Raw genomic sequence first — 19342 nt, forward strand, 5'->3', positions numbered from 1 at the left:
TATGGACTATGGCCCAGAGCGGGTATCGGAACATGGTTTCTGTGGACGTTTTATGGCTTATTGCATCCCTGCCATGGAGTTACGTGTGACTGGTTAATTTGGCTCATTTGGAAGTGTCGGGCCACTCCATTCTGTTCCAGATGTGTTCTGGGCATTATGGGGTTAATAATAATGCAATATTGCAAGGGGTTTAGTCCTAAAATACTGTTCTCAAGTGTTTCTAACACATGCACTATTTTTGGCATGCTTTTTTAATATAAAGGGGCTGTTCTTACCCATTCCAGCTTTTACACCATCCCTGTATTGAGTGAAAAGGAGTAGCCCCAACAAGCCAACATCTTATCTGGCAGCATCTCTAAGTGGGGTTGTCGTCTTTTTAACTGGCTTTGCTCCAGTGCTTAGAGTCATAGAGTTGGGAGGTACCACAAAAGTCATCTAGGCTAACCCCTGCAATGCAGTGAAATCCACTACTGCAACATCCCTGAACAGAGGTTTTTAAGCAGAGGCTGGATGGCCACCTAACGGAGGAGAGTCTGCCACCTTCTAAGGCAGTCTGTTCACTGTCAAACAGCTCATATGGTCAGGAAGTTCTTCCTAATATATTGTCTAAATCCTTTTTCTTGTGGTTTGGGTCATACCCTCTGGAGCAACAGAAAACAAATTTGCTCCGTCATCATAGCCCTTCAAATATTTGCAGATGGCTTTTCTATCTCCTTTTAACTGTTTCTTCTTCAGGCTAAACATACCAGTTCCTTCAACCTCTCCTCATAGGACGTGGGGCCCTGGCCTCCTCACCATCTTTGTTGCCATCCTCTAGACACATTCCAGTTTGTGAATATCCTTCTTCAACTGCAGTAGCCAGCTTTTGAACATCAGTCTGACACCCAGAAATTAATCTGGTGAAGCTTTTCTTGGCATGGAGATAAGTGCTGGGAAAAGCGTCACCCACTAACAGTCTGCTGCTGTTAAACATACAGAGGTAGAGCCAGGGAAAAATTGGGCAATCAGACTTCCCACACAGCCCACTGCTGGCTCTTAATACATCATCAAGGAAGCCACTGACAAAAGAAACCAGGAGCCGGAGCCCTGTTCTGTGTTGTATATTAAAGTTTATTGAATTACCGTGTAAGAATTTTGCTCTGTAATAAAGTCATCTGGGATCTAAACTGATTATTTACAGACAAAACTTCTCATTTCATGATAAAATTCCTACTTTGCTCAGAACAGTATCTACAATAACATTATTATACTATAGAACAAAACAAAACAGGCTGGTTTGTCCGTCAAGCTTTCCAGATTAATAATGATTGATTCTCCAATCAGTTGAGAGAGCACATTTGGGCAGCTGGACCAGAATGCAAAAAGGGAAAGTTGGATAGTCACTGGGGAAACAAGAAACCAGAAAAGAAACAAAGGCATGCGAAATCCCCAAAAGTTAAGAATGGGGCTGCAGCCCGTCCCCACAATGAGCAGATTCTTTCTACAGAATTAACCTCCCTTTGTAGATGTTCTTTCCAGCATTTATGGTGAACTGAAAGATCTATTGGGTATATAAGGCAGCCTTCCCCAACCTGGTGCCCTCCAGATATTGTTGGACTTCAGCTCTCATCACCCCCTGCCAGCATGGCCAATGAATGGTCAGGAATGCTGGCAGTTGTTCAAACATCTGGAAGGGGGAAAGGCTGATGTAGGATTACTGAGGCGCAACCTCAAAAAGTGACCTCTCTTTAACAGTCCCATAACTGTGGAAGGGGAAGCAGCCACAGCCTTTCCGTTGGGCTGCCAGCTGACCAGAATGTATTTCAACAGCATTTTTGATCTGCAGAAATCAGTAGGGGAAGCTTTTTGTGGTATGGCCACGAGCATTGCCCACTTATTGATGCCTGCAGATCAGGCTGCTGTTAAATACACAACAACACAGGCAGGAGAAAAGGTGGACAACCTAACTTCCCCCAGTGTCAAGTTCCGTTGCACATCCTTTCCTTCTGCTTGCAAAAGCATACAGGACTCTCATGTTGACTCACAGCCAGTGTGGCAGGAAGGTGTGCCAGAGGACCTGGGAAAGAAGTGGCACATCTTCATCCTCCTTAGTTGCTGCTAATGCAGGGGTGGGGGACCTGTGTGGCTCTCCAGATGCTGTTTGGCTACAATTCCCATGACCACTGGCCATGTTGGTTGGGGCTGATGGAAGTTGGAGTCCAACCACACCTTGAGCTAAAGCCATTGTCCACTTTCTTCTATTTCCAACTACTGCAGTTGTAACGTGGGCTTCTCAAACCATCTGCGAAATATCCACCACTGCTGGAGGAAGGAGGGTGGAAGTGGAGTTGACAGCAGAGGCAGCCTCAAGGTTTGGACAAGTATTCTATTTACCTCTGAGTAGCTGCACCACGAAGGAATAGCTTGCGTTTTAGCATCAGCACAGGGTGGTGAGGTTGGGCATTTTGCTGGGATCCCAAGATCGGCAAAGGGCTCCCTGCCTCAGCAAAGGCACCATTCTCACTTTGCCCAGAGCACCCACAGGCAAGAGGCCATATTTGGCTTGCATACCCCGCCTCTTTTGGGTGAAGGCAGCCAGCTGAGGATGCCCTGTCCAAAGGGCCCCTGGAGCTGTGTCTGTTGCCTTTCCTTCACAGAAACCGCAAGCAGCCATTTGCTATCTCCAGGATCAGAGGCAGAATGCCTCCAAGGACCAACTGCTATTGCCTTCAAGGCCTGCTTGTTTGCAACCCAGAGGCATCGGATTGCCCACTGTGGGAAAAAGCATGCTGGACTTGGACCTTTGGCCTGACCTGGCAGGACTCTTCTTACGCTCTTAACTATGTAGCAAGAACTAATTTGCTAGAGAATGGTGAGATTGGGAGGCAATTGCACTTTATCTCTAGCGTAAATATGGGGACAGCTGCCACCTCGTTCTGTAAAACATAATGTGTGTCCAAGATCCATCCATGCAGGATATTCATGGTTCAAGTCTTAGCAGGAGAAACCCAGAAGGACAATCATCCAGCTGTATAGAACTCAAGACTAAGCCTCCCTCGGGGGCAAGACTTTACTTAAACCAGGACTTTTGTCTCACAACCAAGTTCTCAATTATAAGGCCAGTCTTGGAATGGGGGAATAATAAAGACAGGAGGCCTACTGAGCATGTACAAAGTGCATGCTGCTTCAGCACTAAGTAAAGCCAGGCTAGCTCTCAGCTGCCTGCTGTTAGCAGGGAAGAACTTCCAGATCAAAGGGCATGACTTCCAAGCTGGCTTGAGCTATGTCATGTCTTACTCAAGGTATTAATGACTGGTCTGAGATAACAGATGGAAGGAAGAATATATGATGGTGGGATTGAGAGCTTCAAGGATGACCCCAAAAGGGATAAGCAGTTTTCTTGCCATTGTTGGCTCCACAGCACAAGAGATACAAAGTGGGATAAGGTGGCATTATACTGCTGCAGGTGGGTCTCTGCGTTGAAGGCTGGATGAGGCTTGTGGCCAGGGCAGACTTTGGATTTCTATAGCCCTTCCCTAAGAGTCTCACACGTGTAATCCCAGCTGTCCTTACAACTACTGCGTAAGGCAAACCAGTATGCTTATCAGCATTCCCCAAATTATAAACAGGAGGTTGAGGCTGAGAGATAAGTGGATGGCTCAAGGCACGGAGGGAGGTTATGGCTAAGCTGAGATCTGAACCAGGAATGTTCCAGCTGATAATGGAGGCTCGTCCTGACCAGCAGGCACCAGCATTCGAGTTTCTCGGCCAAACTAGGCATGACGCACGAGAAGCATGAATAGGGTCTCTTGCATTCTTGCTAAAATGTTAAAAGCAGCCAGAGGAGAGAGCAGACAGTTTGAACTTGGACTGTGGTCCGGGGGCATGGGATAAATCTCACCCACCGGTGCCATTTCCCCGATTTAAATCCCTCTGAAGGAGGTGTTTGCGGCAGAGGGGAAAACATGCATGAAGCCATAGGGTACCTGTAGGTACTACAGGAAAAGTAGCTTCAGAGGGTTTTAGCTCAGGAAACTGGGACAGAGGAAAGAGAAACCATCCTCCCCCAGCACCATGATGCCAAACTGAATCCCCTCAAGCTGCAGTTAAATAAATAAGTTAAAGAAAAACCTGCAGATATCGTACTCATGGATTTCCCACATCATATGTAGTTTGGCCCTTACCTGATCAACCTATTTTGGTCCATGAATGTGTAGCCTTTTAAGTCACACAAAACTCTTCACAGGGCCCATTGAAGAGTTCTCTTGAACTAGAAAGCATGCATGTGCTTATTGCAACAGAGACGGTCCAATAAAAAATTCTTATCTCTTCTGTTTTGCAGTCTGGGGATCCACCAATGAGGAAATGTACCCCTCTTGAATCTCCACCTACCAGGCAAAGCCCTGACAAAAAAAGATGGCAATCCTACCGGATAGCTTGCAAGGAAGGACTGGGGCCTGTGGCATCAAGTGGCAGAGTGGAGTGATCCCTGCCTCTGTATGTATTGGCGAGGAAGGGTCCCAATTTGCCACTTGGTGCAGCTGAGTGGAGCAGAAGTGCCGCTTTGGGCATGGATTGCAAATCTACAAAGAGCAGCACTGAAGCCTACTGGGACAAGAAGACGCAAAGAGACAAGGGATTAGGAGTGCTGGTATGGACACACCTCATCCGAGTTTCTCATAATAGAAAGGAAGGGGGAACCCATTTCAGCTGAGCTACAAGATAGGGTTGCCAACTGACCAGAAAAGAACACCAACTGGTTGTTCCTGAGCCTTTTAAGCCTGAACTAAGAAACCATCAGGTTGGGAGAGAAACATTATCACCTGCTAATAATGCCTGTAGATCAAGCCCCTCTCAAAGGCACAGGAAAGGGCGGCAGTTGGCAACCCCAATCCCAGGCAGAGAAAACAAAAGCTGCCACTGAGGAAATTCAGGCTCAGGCCTTGGAGGGCATCAGAGATGCAAGCAGTTGGTTTTGTAAAGATGCTGAGTTGGCCCTGGCAGAGCTAGGAAAGCTCTCATGGGGCTCAGGGCAAAAGGAGCATGTGGGAGGAAGAGGATGTCCACTCAAGGAGAAGTGCTAACTCAAACGGGGGCAGGCAGGAGTTACCATTTTGAAGCTCTTAAATATTCCCCCCTACCACCACAACCACATCTACAGCGTAATCTACACACCCTACTTAAAAGCAGCAGCAAATGGAGTGCAAGGCAGCCGGAGGGAAGCAGGTCTTCCTTTGTGCTTTCTGGAGAGCAGGACGGGGGGATCTGTGCCTGAAGAAGCAGCTGCGGAAATGCACGCCCAGGGGCTGCGAGGACCACCTTGACGGGGTGTGGCTGAGCAAGACGGACATGGCTCTTCCACGCTCCAGGGATCTGGGCAGGCACCGCTACGTGCGTTTCCACTACCAGCGAGCGCCCACGCTTCCAAATCATCGGCTGCAGGCTCTCCCTTCTTCAGCCCCTTCCTTTGTGCTTGTCCTAGCCTGCTTTGAAGCACGGATGCTCACAGTGGAAAGGAAGTGCCGCTGGATGCAACAAGAGATACCCCAAGGGCAGGAGGATGGGCCGGGGTGGTTCTCCCCTTGCTTAGCCAGGAGGATGTTCTCTCTCAGGGTCCAGGAAAGTCTGGAGGAAGCTCACACAGATTCAGGGCCCCTGCCTGAGCTGTTCTTCTCAGTGGCTTCAGGCTGCAGTGTGGGGAGGCAAAGATCCGGCTTCCCTCCATGGCTACACAGGTCTCTAACCCCCCTTGGCACATTCACAACATCTGGCCTCCTGGCCACTTGGCTCAGCTGATCTGGAGGAGCCCAGGTTCTGTTTAGGGAGAATTTCCCTAAAGTTCATTATTATCATCATCATCACCATTATTTTTATTATTACTATTTTTTTAAAGTCTGTATAAAAACGAAGTCCGCTGGCCCCCATGGCCCCTCACGCTGGGCGTTTCCTGATCTGCTGCTGCTCCCTCATTCCACCTCCGCGTGGAGTGCCTGGTCCTGCATGCAGCAGGTGCTGTCTGCCCCATCTCTGCCTGACTGCCCCTCTGTGCATGTCACAAGTCTGTGACTTTGTTCTCCACTGCTGCGGCAATCTGCTGCAGGCGGTATCCCAGCTGCATCTTCTGTGCCATCGGGTCCTCCTCCAAGGCAGTGATAATCTGCAGGAAGACTCAGAGCCATTAGCCGAGGGTTGCCTTCAGCCTCAAGGCTGGGCTTTCAAAGAGGATGCTACGAATGCTCTGCATCCCAGGGAGGCCACGAACAGCTCAATTCTCTGTTAGCCAGAGGCCCAAATCCCCAGAGATTGCTAATGTGGACACACACACACACACCCCAGCCTTAAGGTCTTTGGAGGGGCCCCTGCTCTGGGTGCCTTCCTTGCTGGACACAGGGCTGGTATCCATTAGGAGCAGGGCCTTTCTGATAGTGGCACCCCAACTGTGGAATGCTCTTTCCTTTTGAAATCTGCAGAACTCAATTTGTTCCTTCCCCCAAGTGAATTCTCAATTTCCCCTCTCTCCGCACTCCTTTCAGTGGTCAAGGGGCAAGCACTAAAACAATCCATTGTTTGAGAAGTCCAATCCTTCTCTTGAGGTCTTCCGTCTGCCTGGTTATGCCTTTAAGCCCAGGCCGATGGAAAGCAAGCAGCAAGCTGCTTGCTTTCCTGCAGCCATCCATGCTCCCAGCCCCAGCAAGTCCACTGCTCTCTGCTGCTAGAGGCATTTCCGTAGCAGCATACATGCTCAGTCCTCCCTGCCTCCCCACCTCCGCCAATTTGTGGGGTTTGGGGAGAGGCACAGGGTTGTTCTGACTCCACAATTTTTCTGCAAGGGTAGAGGGTTTCTACTGGCAGTAGAGACCCTCTCTTCCCCTGCCTTCTTCCATCCCTTCCCCTTGCAGCCATTTCAAAGGGTCCATTGTGCTGTTGCTGCTTTGACCACCATGCCAGAAGAGAGCGGAGAGAACTTTTGCCCTTTGCCATCTAGGCCAGAAAATGCTTCCCCCCTGTTCCTGTAACCCATGGGTGTTGCACCTCTTTCAGCTCGAGGGCGAATTCCATTTCGATGAAGCTCTTGGGGGCCACATTCCAACGGTGGGCAGGACTGAAGCCAAAAGGGGTAGGGCCAAAAATACCAGCATATTTTAGTTGGAAGTTCTTACTGACGGTACATAAGCTTTAGGAGAGGCATTTTAACCTTTTAGAATGGGGCTGGGGGGAATATGCAAAAGCTGGGAAACACTACATTGAATTTGGTTTCGGAAGAATGGCGAGGAGTCAGGTGTGAACTTACACAGAGTCATAGGCAGTGTTTAGTAGCATAGGTATACTTATTTAGTAGAGTAAGTTGGCAACTATTATGAAGTTAGAGTTGGTTCTCATAGTTGTGTAGTGAAAGTCTGAGCTTTTGACCACTAACTCCAAGCAGGTGCTGTTCGTTGCACTTCACACTTTCTGAAGATAAGATTTGTTTTTCTCTGCTGTGAGAAACCTTCTTTCCTGTCAAGAAGTTAAGGTCCCCACTTCTTAATGAAGACAGGTTTGTGTGTGTGTGTGTGTGTGTCTGTTGACAGTTTCTGGAACTTAGCATTGGCCTCTATAAAATCCAAACGCAATGGCTTGCTCTTGGTTCTCACTTTGTGAGGAAGAAGGGCGCCTGCCTGCCCAGAGACCCGAGGCCCTTGGGATGACACTCCCTTGCATCCAGAGAACCAGTGCAACACCAGCTGAGGGGATTGTGATCTAACAATTGAGGGGTGCGCACAAGTTTTTCTTTGCTTTTATTATCTGAATCCATTTTCTAACAATAAACTATCATTCTTTCACACAAGTTGAATCAATATTGAGTCATATTGATACCTTTGCATCTGTTTAGTGTGGCTCCTGGTTGGATCAGGCCTCAGCTTTAAGACAAACACCAAACCATCAAAGATCAGCAGTGGGGGAAAGGGGGTGGGACCATCTGGGGAACCCGAGGTGGGCTGGATTTTGCCCACAGGCCTGAGGTTCCCTACCCCTGCTGTAAACCCTGGGGCTGTGGAATGGCCCCGCCTCCCTCTCTTTCTCTTTCTTTCTTTCTTTCTTTCTTTCTTTCTTTCTCTCTCCCTCTCTCTCTCTTTCTCTCTCTCTCTTTCTCTCTTTTTCTTTCTTTCTTTCTATACTGCCCAATAGCGGAAGCTTGCAGCCTTTTCAAAGGGCTCCTTCAGCTGCTGACCCTTCCTAGGTCAGAAGGTGTCTTACACTCTTCCTGTAAGTAAGGAATTATGACCAAATCCTTTTGATACTGAGGTATTTATTAGGTACCTATTCTGAAACTCTTTTGAACTATCTTTTATAGAAGCAAGCTATGGATAATGTATTGTCTGAAGTATTCATATTTTAGTTCATTGTTTTTTCACTCTTTGGGCAATGGGACACACACACACACACACACACACACACCACAAATGCAGACACACACTGGTATGAATCATCCTCCATAAGGAAGGTTGGGGATCATATTATAAGACAGTAAGGGCACAATGCAGCCCCAGAGGTGGTTCAGAAGGTTGTTTCTCTAAGTCAGGGTATGTGTGAAAGGGTTGAAATCAAATATAAATTTAGAGAAGGTTGGGGAAGACAGCAGCCTATAATATTGGCGATATCAGTGTTGTCCAGTGGAGCTTTTCCGAGTGGTTCACGGCCTGTTACATTCTGGCCCAGGGAGAGAGACTTTGGAAACCTCGGTTGCACATTATGACGAGTTTGCACGGCACTTTGACAATAAAGTCGCTCGCATTCATCATGAATTGGACACCACGATTAATGCAGTTCCATTGGTAGAGGCGTTCAGAGCACCGTCTGGTCCAGTTTCATTGGATGAGTTTCAGTTACTGAGGCCTGAGGATGTGGACCAGGTGCTTGGCCAAGTCCGATTGACCACTTGTGTGCTTGACCCTTGCCCTTTATGGCATATTACTTCAAACAAGGAGGGGATGTCTGGCTAGGTCCAGGAGGTTGTAAATTCCTCCTTGAGAGAGGGAGTGGTGCCAGCCTCTTTAAAAGAGGTGGTAATCAGACCACTCCTGAAAAAGCCTAACCTGGACCCGGAGGATGTTAACAACTATAGGCCAACATCCCCTTCCTGGGCAAGGTGCTTGAGTGGGTGGTTGCAGGACAGCTCTAGGCACTCTTGAATGAAACGGATTATCTAGATCCATTTCAATCGGGCTTCAGGCCTGCTTTTGGAATGGGAACTGCCTTGGTTGCCCTGTGGGATGACCTCTGCCGGGAGAGGGACAGGGGGAGTGCGACCCTGTTGATTCTCCTGGACCTCTCAGTGGCTTTCGATACCATCAACGATAAGTTGTCTGGGTTGGGAGTTGGAGGCACTGCACTGCGGTGGCTCCGCTCCTACTTGGATGGCCGATTCCAGAAGGTGGTGCTGGGGGATTATTGCTCTGCGCCATGGCAACTACGCCATGGGGTTCCACAGGGCTCTATTTTATCCCTCATGCTGTTTAACATCTACATGAAACCTCTGGGGGAGGTTATCCAGAGGTGTGGGCTGAGGTGCCATCAATATGCGGATGACACCCAGCTCTACCTCTCAATGTCATCAAACCCAGGTAAGGCAGTGGCTGTTCTGAATCAGTGCCTGAGCACAGTAATGGACTGGATGAGGGTCAGTGAACTGAAACTCAATCCAGAGAAGATGGCAGTACTGTTAGTGGGTGGCTCGTCTGCTCGGCTAGGTGATATTCAACTTGTTCTAGAGGCGGTTGCCCTCCCCCTAAAGGATCACGTTCGTAGTTTGGGGGTGCTCTTGGACCCAGACCTCTCACATGAGGCACAGGTGAACTCAGTGGCACAAAGCACTTTTTATCAGCTTAGGTTGGTATACCAACTACGCCCTTATCTGGATAGAGGTAGCCTAGCTACGGTTATCCATGCTCTGATAATTTCTTGTCTGGATTTCTGCAATGAGTTATATGTGGGACTGACTTTCAAAATGGTCTGGATACTTCAGCTCATCCAAAATAGGGCAGCAAGACTGTTAACATGGACTGGCCAAAGAGCTCATATTATGCTGGTACTTCTCCAGCTGCCCTGGCTGCCAGTCTATTTCCAGGCCCGATTCAAAGTGCTGGTATTAACATTCAAAGCCCTTAATGGCTTGGGGCCAGGTCATCTGAAGGATCACCTCCTCCCATATGTGCCTGCTTGGACCCTAAGATCATCCTCAGGGGTCCTTCTCCGGGAGCCCCTGCCAAAGGAAGTGAGGTGGGTGGCTGCCAGAAGGAGGGCCTTTTCTGCTGTGGCACCCTGGCTGTGGAATATGCTCCCTAGTGAGCACCTACATTGTATTCCTTCCGGCGCCTTTTTATTTTCCCAAGCATTTTAGCATTTTAGCTTTCTAGCCTTTTAGCTTTGCTGTTCTAAATCTGTATTTTAAATCTCTGCCTTTCTGCTAGGTTTTATTCTGGCTATATTGTTATACTGTGGTTTTAATGCTTTTATATTTTATATTGTTTTACTGTGTGCTTTTTGGTTTTAATTTCTGTGAACTGCCCAGAGAGCTTCAGCTATTGGGCGGTATAGAAATAAATAAATACATAAATAAAATTGCCACCCATGTTTTATGCACAGCATTTGTTACCACAATGGGAAAGGAGGTGGGGTGGAACTCTAAATAAATTTCTCAAGGCTAGTGGGATTCCTCTGTAGCCCTGCAAAGTGCAAGCTGGAAGGAGAACACCCATGAACCGCACTCACCTGGTCATAATACTTGTTGATGTACTTGTAGAGTTCATGCAGAGCCACCAAGGAATTGAGTTCACCTGAGTAATTCTGCAACCGAAAGATAACTGCTGTTATTTACTGTGGGAGCCAAACCTCCCCTTTATTCACCCACTTCCAATGGCTTTGGGGTGGGGGTAGAGTTGCAAACTGGGCGGGCAACCTGGTGAAGGAACCACAGGCTCGCTTCATGGCGTTAAATCCTGTGAAGATCTATGGAACATAGGCACATTTATTTATTTATTTATTTATTCATTCATTCATTCCATTCCATTCCAATCCATTCCATTCCATTTCATTTCTATACTGCCTATACATAGGCAGCTGTGTTATACCAGGTCAGAGGATTTGTCCATCTAGCCCAGTATTGTCTACTTCTGGCAGCAGTTCTGCCGCATCTGGTGCTCCATCATCTTTTCCATCACCTTCCATCTGATCCTTTTAACTCAGGGGTGCACAACCTTTTTGGCTCCAAGGGCAGCGGCAGGCAGCGCCAAGGGGCCACCGTGCTGCACAGACATGCACATACAGAAATACACACATAAGTCTGGGGATACCCCTACCTGGCAATAGCAAAGGCATCCCTTGTTTATCTCTCATCAGAGAGCAAGGAAATCCTGTCCTTATCAGAGATAAGGGATAGGCAGTGCCACCACCAGGGCAGATGCAGGAGGGTTCTGGCTGGCTGCCAGAAATGGCTTGGTGGGTCACATGTGGTCCTTGGGCTGGATGTTTTGCACCCCTGTTTTAATGGGAGATGCCAAGGATTGAACCTGGGACCGCATGCAAACCAGGTGTTCTACCACTGAGCTATGGACCCATACCACATGCTATTTTGGTTAGCTGAATGAATCCTTATTTTCTTTGTAATCACCCTAGCCAAGCTGGCACAGGGAAGCTGAAAGCCCGATATACCGGAAGAAGAATCACGTGGCACGATGTGCCTCTACCATAAAGGCAAGGATGGCAGAGGACAACCCAGTTTTGTTGCTGCTTCTGGAATTATACAGACGCTGTACATTATGGGGTCTGATCTAGCAACTCTGGTGCTGGCTTCAAAAAAGGCACCTGCCAATGTCTTGTCCTAGGAGCAGTAAAAACAAAGAAAAAACAGCCATTGATGTAATTAGGAGGCTACTTGCCCGTGATAGTTCAGCCAGGGCGGAATTCATCTCCTGGTCGCTGGCAGAGATGGTTTGGCGAATATCTGCATAGTACCTGCAGGGTGGAAATACTTATTTTTCATTTCTCCATACAGTTTTTTGCCTTTCTTCCTCTTCTCACATACCCAGCTTCCCCTCTGATCCTCCTTCTTACCTTTCCACCATCTGCTTATAGCGTGGAATGTCACGGGCATAGAGCAGCTTGTTAATTGGGGAATCCTGGAAAGGCCACAAAGGGAGCAAGAATTTAGTGACAAGGCCCAGAAAATTGAAGGCGTAATGATAACAATTAACACCTTACTAAGCTGGAGGGGATGGGGAGGAAAGAAAGGAGAGTAATCCTTGTAGAGAGATGTGAAGGGTACACACCTCCCATCCCTTAGTCCAAGGAATCCAGCCTCAGCCCTTCTCTAGGTTCGGTTCAGAGTAGTACTGCATGATAATGAGGGCTAGCAACTTGCTACATTCAGCACCAGTTTTTGGAAAACCTGTGGATGTCTGGAATATACACACCAGCCCTAGCCATAACCTAGTGCAGCCATTTAAGCCCTTTCAGGTCTACAATTAGGCCCCAACATCTCTACAGTGACCAAGTTGCATCTCAGTTGTGAAACAATGGCAGCAACAAGAACATAAGAACAAACCTGCTGCATCAGACTAAAGATCAATCTAGTCCAGCAGCCTGTTTCCCATTGTGGCTAACCTATGGGAACCCTACAAGCAGGACATGAGGGGCCATGGCCCTCTCCCACCAGCTTCCCCCAGCAACTGGTATTCAGAGGCAGGTTGCCTCTGATCCCGGAGGTAGCATGTAGCCATCATGACTTGGTGCCACTGATGCGTTTGCATCAGACAGAGACAGGCACTGTACAGTGCACACGGTAACTGACACGTCCCCTCCTGAATGTGCACTAGAACAGGGGTGTTGAACCTCAGGCCTGCGGGCCAAATCTCCCCCTCCAGGCTTCCCCAAATGGCCACCCGCTCCACATCACCTAGTGGTTTCCACTTCCCACCCCAACCTCCAATTGTTTGGCGGTTTCCTGGTTTTTGTGCATCTCCCCCCCCGCCCCCATTCTAAAAGGTTGAAATGCCTCTCCTAAGGCTTAGTTACTGGCAGTATGAGCTTTACGCTAAAATGTGCTGGTATTTTTGGTGCTTTTGCTTTTGGCCCCGCCCACCACTGGAATGGGATTCCCCCCCCCCCATTTCTCCGAAACTGAGTTTGGCCGTCAGGCTGAAGGAGGTCCGACACCCCTGCACTAGAAGGTGAACCTTTGGTCAAGGCAGCTCCACTGGCTCCAAACAACAAGGGGACCACCATACGATAGCAGAGAGGAACAGCCAGAGGCTGAGAACAGCCACAGGATGCCTGAATTCCCCCTGCCCCAAAACACACACACTCCCCCACACGTTTTCAAAATGCATTGGATGAGAGCTCTGTGCTCACACTATGATGAATTACAGCAAAGACCTTACAATAAAAATGGCCCTTATCCTTCACTTCACAGGTCCTCGCCAAGAAGTGCCCACGATAGTTGTGCAACTAATGACAAGTCACATTAGTGCTGACAGAACAGCATTTTCCCAACAACAAAACATTATGGGCTGTGCGCAGGGGACAGGCATCCACAATGGCAAGCGCAGCCTTGAGAAAAATGCCGGGATGCCCTGCAACAAATGGGCACAACTGCCGGACATTGATTGTACCAGAATACGCTGGCCTAGAAAGTAGACAGCTTCCAGGTTTGCCTACCGGCAGCACAACACAGAGCGGAGGCTTCTGCCCACACCTTCCCAGGCTTACCCGACCCAGTTTGTGGTCAGCGAGTGTGCAGGAGTCCATGAAGGTCTGAGCAATGACCAGGAGCACAGCTTCCACATTATCAGACGTCTGCACATCAAAGACGAACTGGGGGTTCTTGATGATGTTGATCCAGAACCTCAGAGGCAGGCTGTGGCGAGAAGAAGAGATGTTCAACGGATGGGCACACGCTGGGATCTCCCCAGGGAAAGTAAAGCAGGAGCTACACCAGGTTAGTCCAGAGAATTAGAGCCAAACTAGATGGCGTGACACTAAACATGTCATTAGAAAGCACATTCACATGGTTCGTATCCATATATCAATAACTATAGGGATGTCAGATAAATCCACAACAGTATCAAATGAGTTCAGATTTCTATGAATCTGACCCATGGATTCTGCAGCTGGACCGCCTTCTCCCAAGTTGTGCAGATTCTGCAGACCTGTGGACCGGGTTTTTGTTTTGTTTTGTTTTTTTAACTTTCTGGAATTTTACAGACATTTATTTGTAGAAAAATATGTAAAATGTAAAAAACACTGGTCAAAAATGAGCATTTCCTCTATAGGCTAAAGCATGAAAATGCACATGGGGGGGATTTGCACATTTGGGGGGAGATTCGTGCATTGGGGGGATTTGTGCAAATTCAGGACACTGGAGAAAATCCTATTCTGTCAATGGGTGCATGATAGAATGAAAAACACTTCACAATCCACGGATTATACAAATCCCATACATCCCTATCTACATCACTGTAGACCCAGGGACGTGGGCTGATTTTCATTGGGACTGCAGCACACGGGGAGGGGAGGTTTAACCCTCCCCTGCTGCAATCCCAATGAAAATCCCCCCTACATTGCTATTAGCCTTGGGGGAAAACACTCCCATTGGTGTTGCATCTAGTTTGGCCCTTAGATTATTTGCTTTGGCCCTAGGAAACCTGCACAGCCATCAACATATCAGAATGCTTTGGGAAGGTTCCATTCTGTCTGCCTCAATCACCCAAGCTGTAAAATGGGGCTAACAAGAGCCAGGGCTGTTGTGACAATGAGGATTAGACAGCACAGGAGGGGCAACAAGAATGGGCACTGCCAATTTCTGCCAGAGTACTCTTTTCCGCTGGGCAACGGAGAACACAGCAGCTGAAGATGTCACTGGGATATTCTGCTTTTGGGAAGCACTAGGCAGCAGGTCCGGTTGCATGCCTGTTTGTCTTCCAGATGTGGATGGTCTCCGGGTCTGTGATCCCATGATTCAGTGCTTGTTCATCCAGCAGGTCAAAGAAATACTTCACAGCCAGCGGGACAGGACGGTTAGTACTGAGGATCACTTGGAACAAGTCATCCACAAACTTCTGCAGTGTCCCCTGCAGGCAAACACAGGCAGAAATCAGGACAACAGGCATTTGCACAGCTCAGTTTGGAGCAAGTGAAAGGAAGAGAGATGAAGGCTATGTAGAAAAATCTACAGCCATCTTCCAATGCAGAGACAGCCACGGCCTGATGGCAGAACGACATGTTATCTAGAGTTCCATTGTTGTTTGGCGGGGACTTTCTCCTCTTTACACCAGACATGGGGAACCTTTTTCAGCCTGAGGATCACATCCCATATGGGAAATCTTTTGGGGGCTGCATGCCAGCAGTGGGTGGAGGTGGAGGCACCCCACCCTCTCTCTCACACTCCCCAGCCATCTATTCAATTCTATTTCTCTGCTCCCTTTTCAATCTCTCTGTCAGGAGAGCCCTAGCGGCCTCTTTCAGTCTACTCCAATAGCCAACTCAAGACACAGACAGAAGGATTCTTTTCAAGGCTTTAATCCTTTTACAACTTAATGACTCTTTCAGATGCTAATCACCAGTGACTAAGCAATGAACAGCAGAGTAGCCTATGCTCCGGGTTAGGCAGCTGGTCCCTGTTTGAAGGAGAATCACTTGCAGACCCTGAACTTATGGGCTAGAGAGAGTTCCTCCCTCTTTCCCTTGGGTCCACGGGACGCGACCGTTGCTTGCGCGCCAAACGGGCGCTACGCCTCCTTTCCATGCCCTTTATCGCTCATCGCTCCCTGCGTCTGCGTCAAGCGTCTAACAAGCCCCCCTCCCGCACTTTCTCACTGCCAGGATCACTATCTATCTCAGGAATGCCGGCTGAGGAGGAGGAATCTCTGCCAGCTGCTGTGCCTGTGAGGGATGAGCGGGCTCCTCTCCCATGGATTGCTGTTCCTCCTCAGAATCAGAACTGCTCTGGGGTTCTATGGGCTCAGTTTCCACCCTGACACTCTCTCCCCACCTCCTGGTACACCCTTGTTTTACACAGTAAAGTTGCCATGGCTTTTTCCCCACTGTATATCCTCTGAGCTTCTTTTCCCACAACTTAGAAGTACGTGCAGTAAGAAGAAAAGATGAGCCATGTCGGATCAGAACAAAGGCCTGTCTAGTCCAGCACTCTGTTCCTGCAGTGGCCAACCAGATGACCTAATGGGAAACCCACAAGCAGGACACAAGCGCAAGAGCACCCTCCCACCCATATTCCCCAGCAACTGGTGCACATAGGCATGCTGGCTCTGATACTGGAAGAAGCATATAGCCATCAGGATTAGTGGCCATGGATAGCCTTATCCTCCATGAATTTGTCCAGTCTCCTTTTAAAGTCATCCAAAATGGCGGGCATCTCTATATCTTGGGGCAGTGAATTCCATAGTTTTAACTATGAACTGTGTGTAGTACATCCTTTTATCTGTCCTGAATCTCCCACAAATCAGATTTACGGGATGATCCTGGGTTCATGTATGAGGGAGAAAAATGTCTCCCTATCCACTTTCTCCACACCATGCATAATTTTGTACACCTCTATTATGTCTCCCCTCACTTGCCTTTTCCCTAAGTTAAACAGTCCCAGATGTTATAACCTTTCCTCACAGGGGACTTGCTTCATCCCCTTGATAATTTTAGTTGCCTGTTCCTGCAGTTCTTCCAATTGTACAGCATCCTTTTTAAAGGTGCAAACAAAGTGTACAAATCTATGGTGTGGTCACACCACAGATTTGCAAAGGAGGAGTATGATATTGGGCGTTTTATTTTCGATGGTCATGACACAACTGCGTGGATGAGATTAAGTCACAAAACCTAGACTGACAGTGCAATTCTATGCGTGTTTACTCAGACGTAAGCCTCACTCTTTCCAGTGGGGCCTACTCCAAGGAAAGTGTGCACAGAATTGAAGCCTGAGAGAATTTGGGGAAAGAAAAGAGAAAATACAGCGACCAGGGCTGGGGGGTTCCTTCTTACCTTCATGGAGAGGAGGCGGGTTAGATAGATCTCTGGAATGGCCTTGGCTCGCTCTCGCTCCCGCAGGCTTCCTCGACGATGTTTTGGCAGCTCGGGTTCCTCGGTCGGTTTCACCAGGTGCCAGAGCTTCATCCCACCCTCATCAGCATCCTCCAGCATTGGGGTCTCTACAACACAGAAAGCAATACGCTCCAACAAACGTTTTGGCTTTGGAACTTGTTTCTGGATCAGCATTCTCTTTCTTGATTACATTTATATATCCCATCCTTTCTCCAAAGAGCTTAGGGTCTTTGGGCTCCCTTCACATACAGGGGCTCCCTCCATGTATTAACTTTCACAACAATTCTGTGAGGGCCAAACTAAATGTTCTCCTAATCATGTGTAGTATAGCTATGCGTAATTGTTTTCTGTACTCTCGTGTAAGTGTGCATGGTCCACAGAACGTCCGGGGTGTGTGTGTGTGTGTGTGTGTGTGAAACCTTTCCTCCCAAAATTCCATCTTCCTGCCCGGGGTGGGGGGTAGGGAGGAGGTTAAAAAAGAAGAAAAAAAGGAAGATAGAATTTCAGGGAAAAAGGGGTAGTGGGAGGGAGGTTGAACTCCCTCCCAAAGCAGCGTGGTCCTGATCTGAATCGGGGCATGGACGCTTACATGAGATTATGGAACACAAACACGTGTTATTACACTATGCGTGATGAGGATAATGTTGTTTGTCCCTGAGTACATTAGGAAGACTTGAGCACACTCCAGGAGAGAGCGGAGGACAGGAAGTCCTGGCGTGCTATGGTCCATGGGGTCACGAAGAGTCGGACAAGACTGAACGACTGAACAACAACAACACGTTAGGAAGGGAGAGAGAGTGAGAGTAAAAGACTGGCTAACCAGTGAGCTTTAAGGGAAAGTGGGGATTTGAACCTGTGTCTCCCAGTTCTAGTTCAAGACAACCAGTACATCACTGAAGTCCAGACCTTCTCTTTGAGTGCTTTAATCCACCGAAGGTGGCACTGATGTTTTTCCCGATATTATCTCCAACAATCTGTCCAGTCCCAGCTTTAACAGGAATTGGGAGTGACTCACTCTCTCCAGGGATGTAATCCTGATTCTCCCTGGGAAGGTGCTTGGTCATACGAGGAACAAGAGCAACCGTGGCTCCATCAGGCACCTGAGCATGAACAAAAAACCTTGGGTTAGACCACATCCTGTGCTCCTCTTTTCAACGCTACCTTGTTTTACATGTTACTGGAAAAACACGAATCCATGCATTTTGGACACATTCTCCAAGCCATGTCCAACTCCACACATGCCAACACGTATGGCTTTTGACCCAGTACAAGCCAGTCTGAAGCCCCCCTCCCCAGCTCATTGTCGTTCATAATTTTTAAATGCATGGGGATGCTCAAAAGAGAGGATACTCAAATGCTGTTAAGGCAGCTGCTTCCAACCTGGTGACCTCTGGATGTGTTAGGGATGATGGGAGTTGTAATCCAACACATCTGGAGGTCACCATGATGGGGATGCTATGTAAAGGGCGCATCTGCACCATGTTAGCTTGAGGGGGGCTATGGCATGCGCTCACCCCATGTGCTTGTGGGTTTATTGTCTAGGAAGAGTGAAGAACTGATTTTTGTAACTGGACTTTTTATCTAGTGGTGGCTGTTGTGTGATAATGTCTATTTTTGTTGTTGTTAGGAAAATGTATATCCTGCCTTTCCATTGTCAAAGCAGCGCTCCAGGTGGCTGACATAATTTTAAAAACAAAATGAACAATATTAATGGAACAACTTAAAAACAGTAAAAAAACAAAAAACAAAAGCAAACTGAACCAGTTAAGTGGAAGGCTTGTCTGGATAGACAAAATCTTTACTAGGTGGCAGAAAGATAGAGAGGGTGCTATATGCTGTATTCCAGATGTGTAAACATCTAAGGAAGGACAGTAGCTGAGTGTTAGAGCACCAGCTTTGCATGCAGAAGGTCCCTGGTTCAATCCCCAGCACCTCCAGGTAGGGCTGGAAAAATTCTTGCCTGAAACCCTAGAAAGCCATTGCTGCCACTCGGTGTCGACAATACTGGGCTCGATGAACCAAGGGCCTGACCTGGCCGAAGGCAGAGAGCTTCCTAGGTAACTTCACTTATATTCCAGATGAGTATATTTTGTCCACAGAATCCTGAGTCAGAAAGACCAAAGGGCTCCCTGCTCCAAACCCCTTGCCACAACGTAGGACCTTCCCTTGGACTCGATGGTCTTGTAGGCCCCTTCCAGCCCTATGATTCTATGATTCACTGGAGCCCACAGGTCAAGAAGAGACCACAGTATGTTGCATTCAGACAATCAGGAGCCCA

At 48.1% G+C, this 19342-nt stretch overlaps 1 protein-coding gene across 1 annotated transcript in view; it reads right to left on the minus strand.

Moving 5' to 3' along the window:
• Positions 1-1091: 1091 nt before the first annotated feature.
• The window catches only part of PLXNB1 (plexin B1), a 184922-nt gene continuing 166671 nt past the window's right edge, over positions 1092-19342 (minus strand). Inside the window, exons 32-39 of the mRNA XM_084840675.1 lie at positions 18080-18164; positions 17005-17171; positions 14926-15086; positions 13726-13873; positions 12073-12137; positions 11898-11973; positions 10732-10806; positions 1092-6136 (exon numbers count right to left, since the gene is read on the minus strand). Of these exons, the coding sequence (XP_084696801.1) occupies positions 6032-6136; positions 10732-10806; positions 11898-11973; positions 12073-12137; positions 13726-13873; positions 14926-15086; positions 17005-17171; positions 18080-18164 (882 nt within the window). The 3' untranslated portion in view covers positions 1092-6031. The remainder of the gene's footprint in view (positions 6137-10731; positions 10807-11897; positions 11974-12072; positions 12138-13725; positions 13874-14925; positions 15087-17004; positions 17172-18079; positions 18165-19342) is intronic.

Source organism: Heloderma suspectum, chromosome 2 (assembly GCF_057233095.1).
Source record: "Heloderma suspectum isolate Gila_16-S chromosome 2, 16-S_ref, whole genome shotgun sequence".
In the NCBI taxonomy this organism is placed as follows: Eukaryota; Metazoa; Chordata; class Lepidosauria; order Squamata; family Helodermatidae; genus Heloderma; species Heloderma suspectum.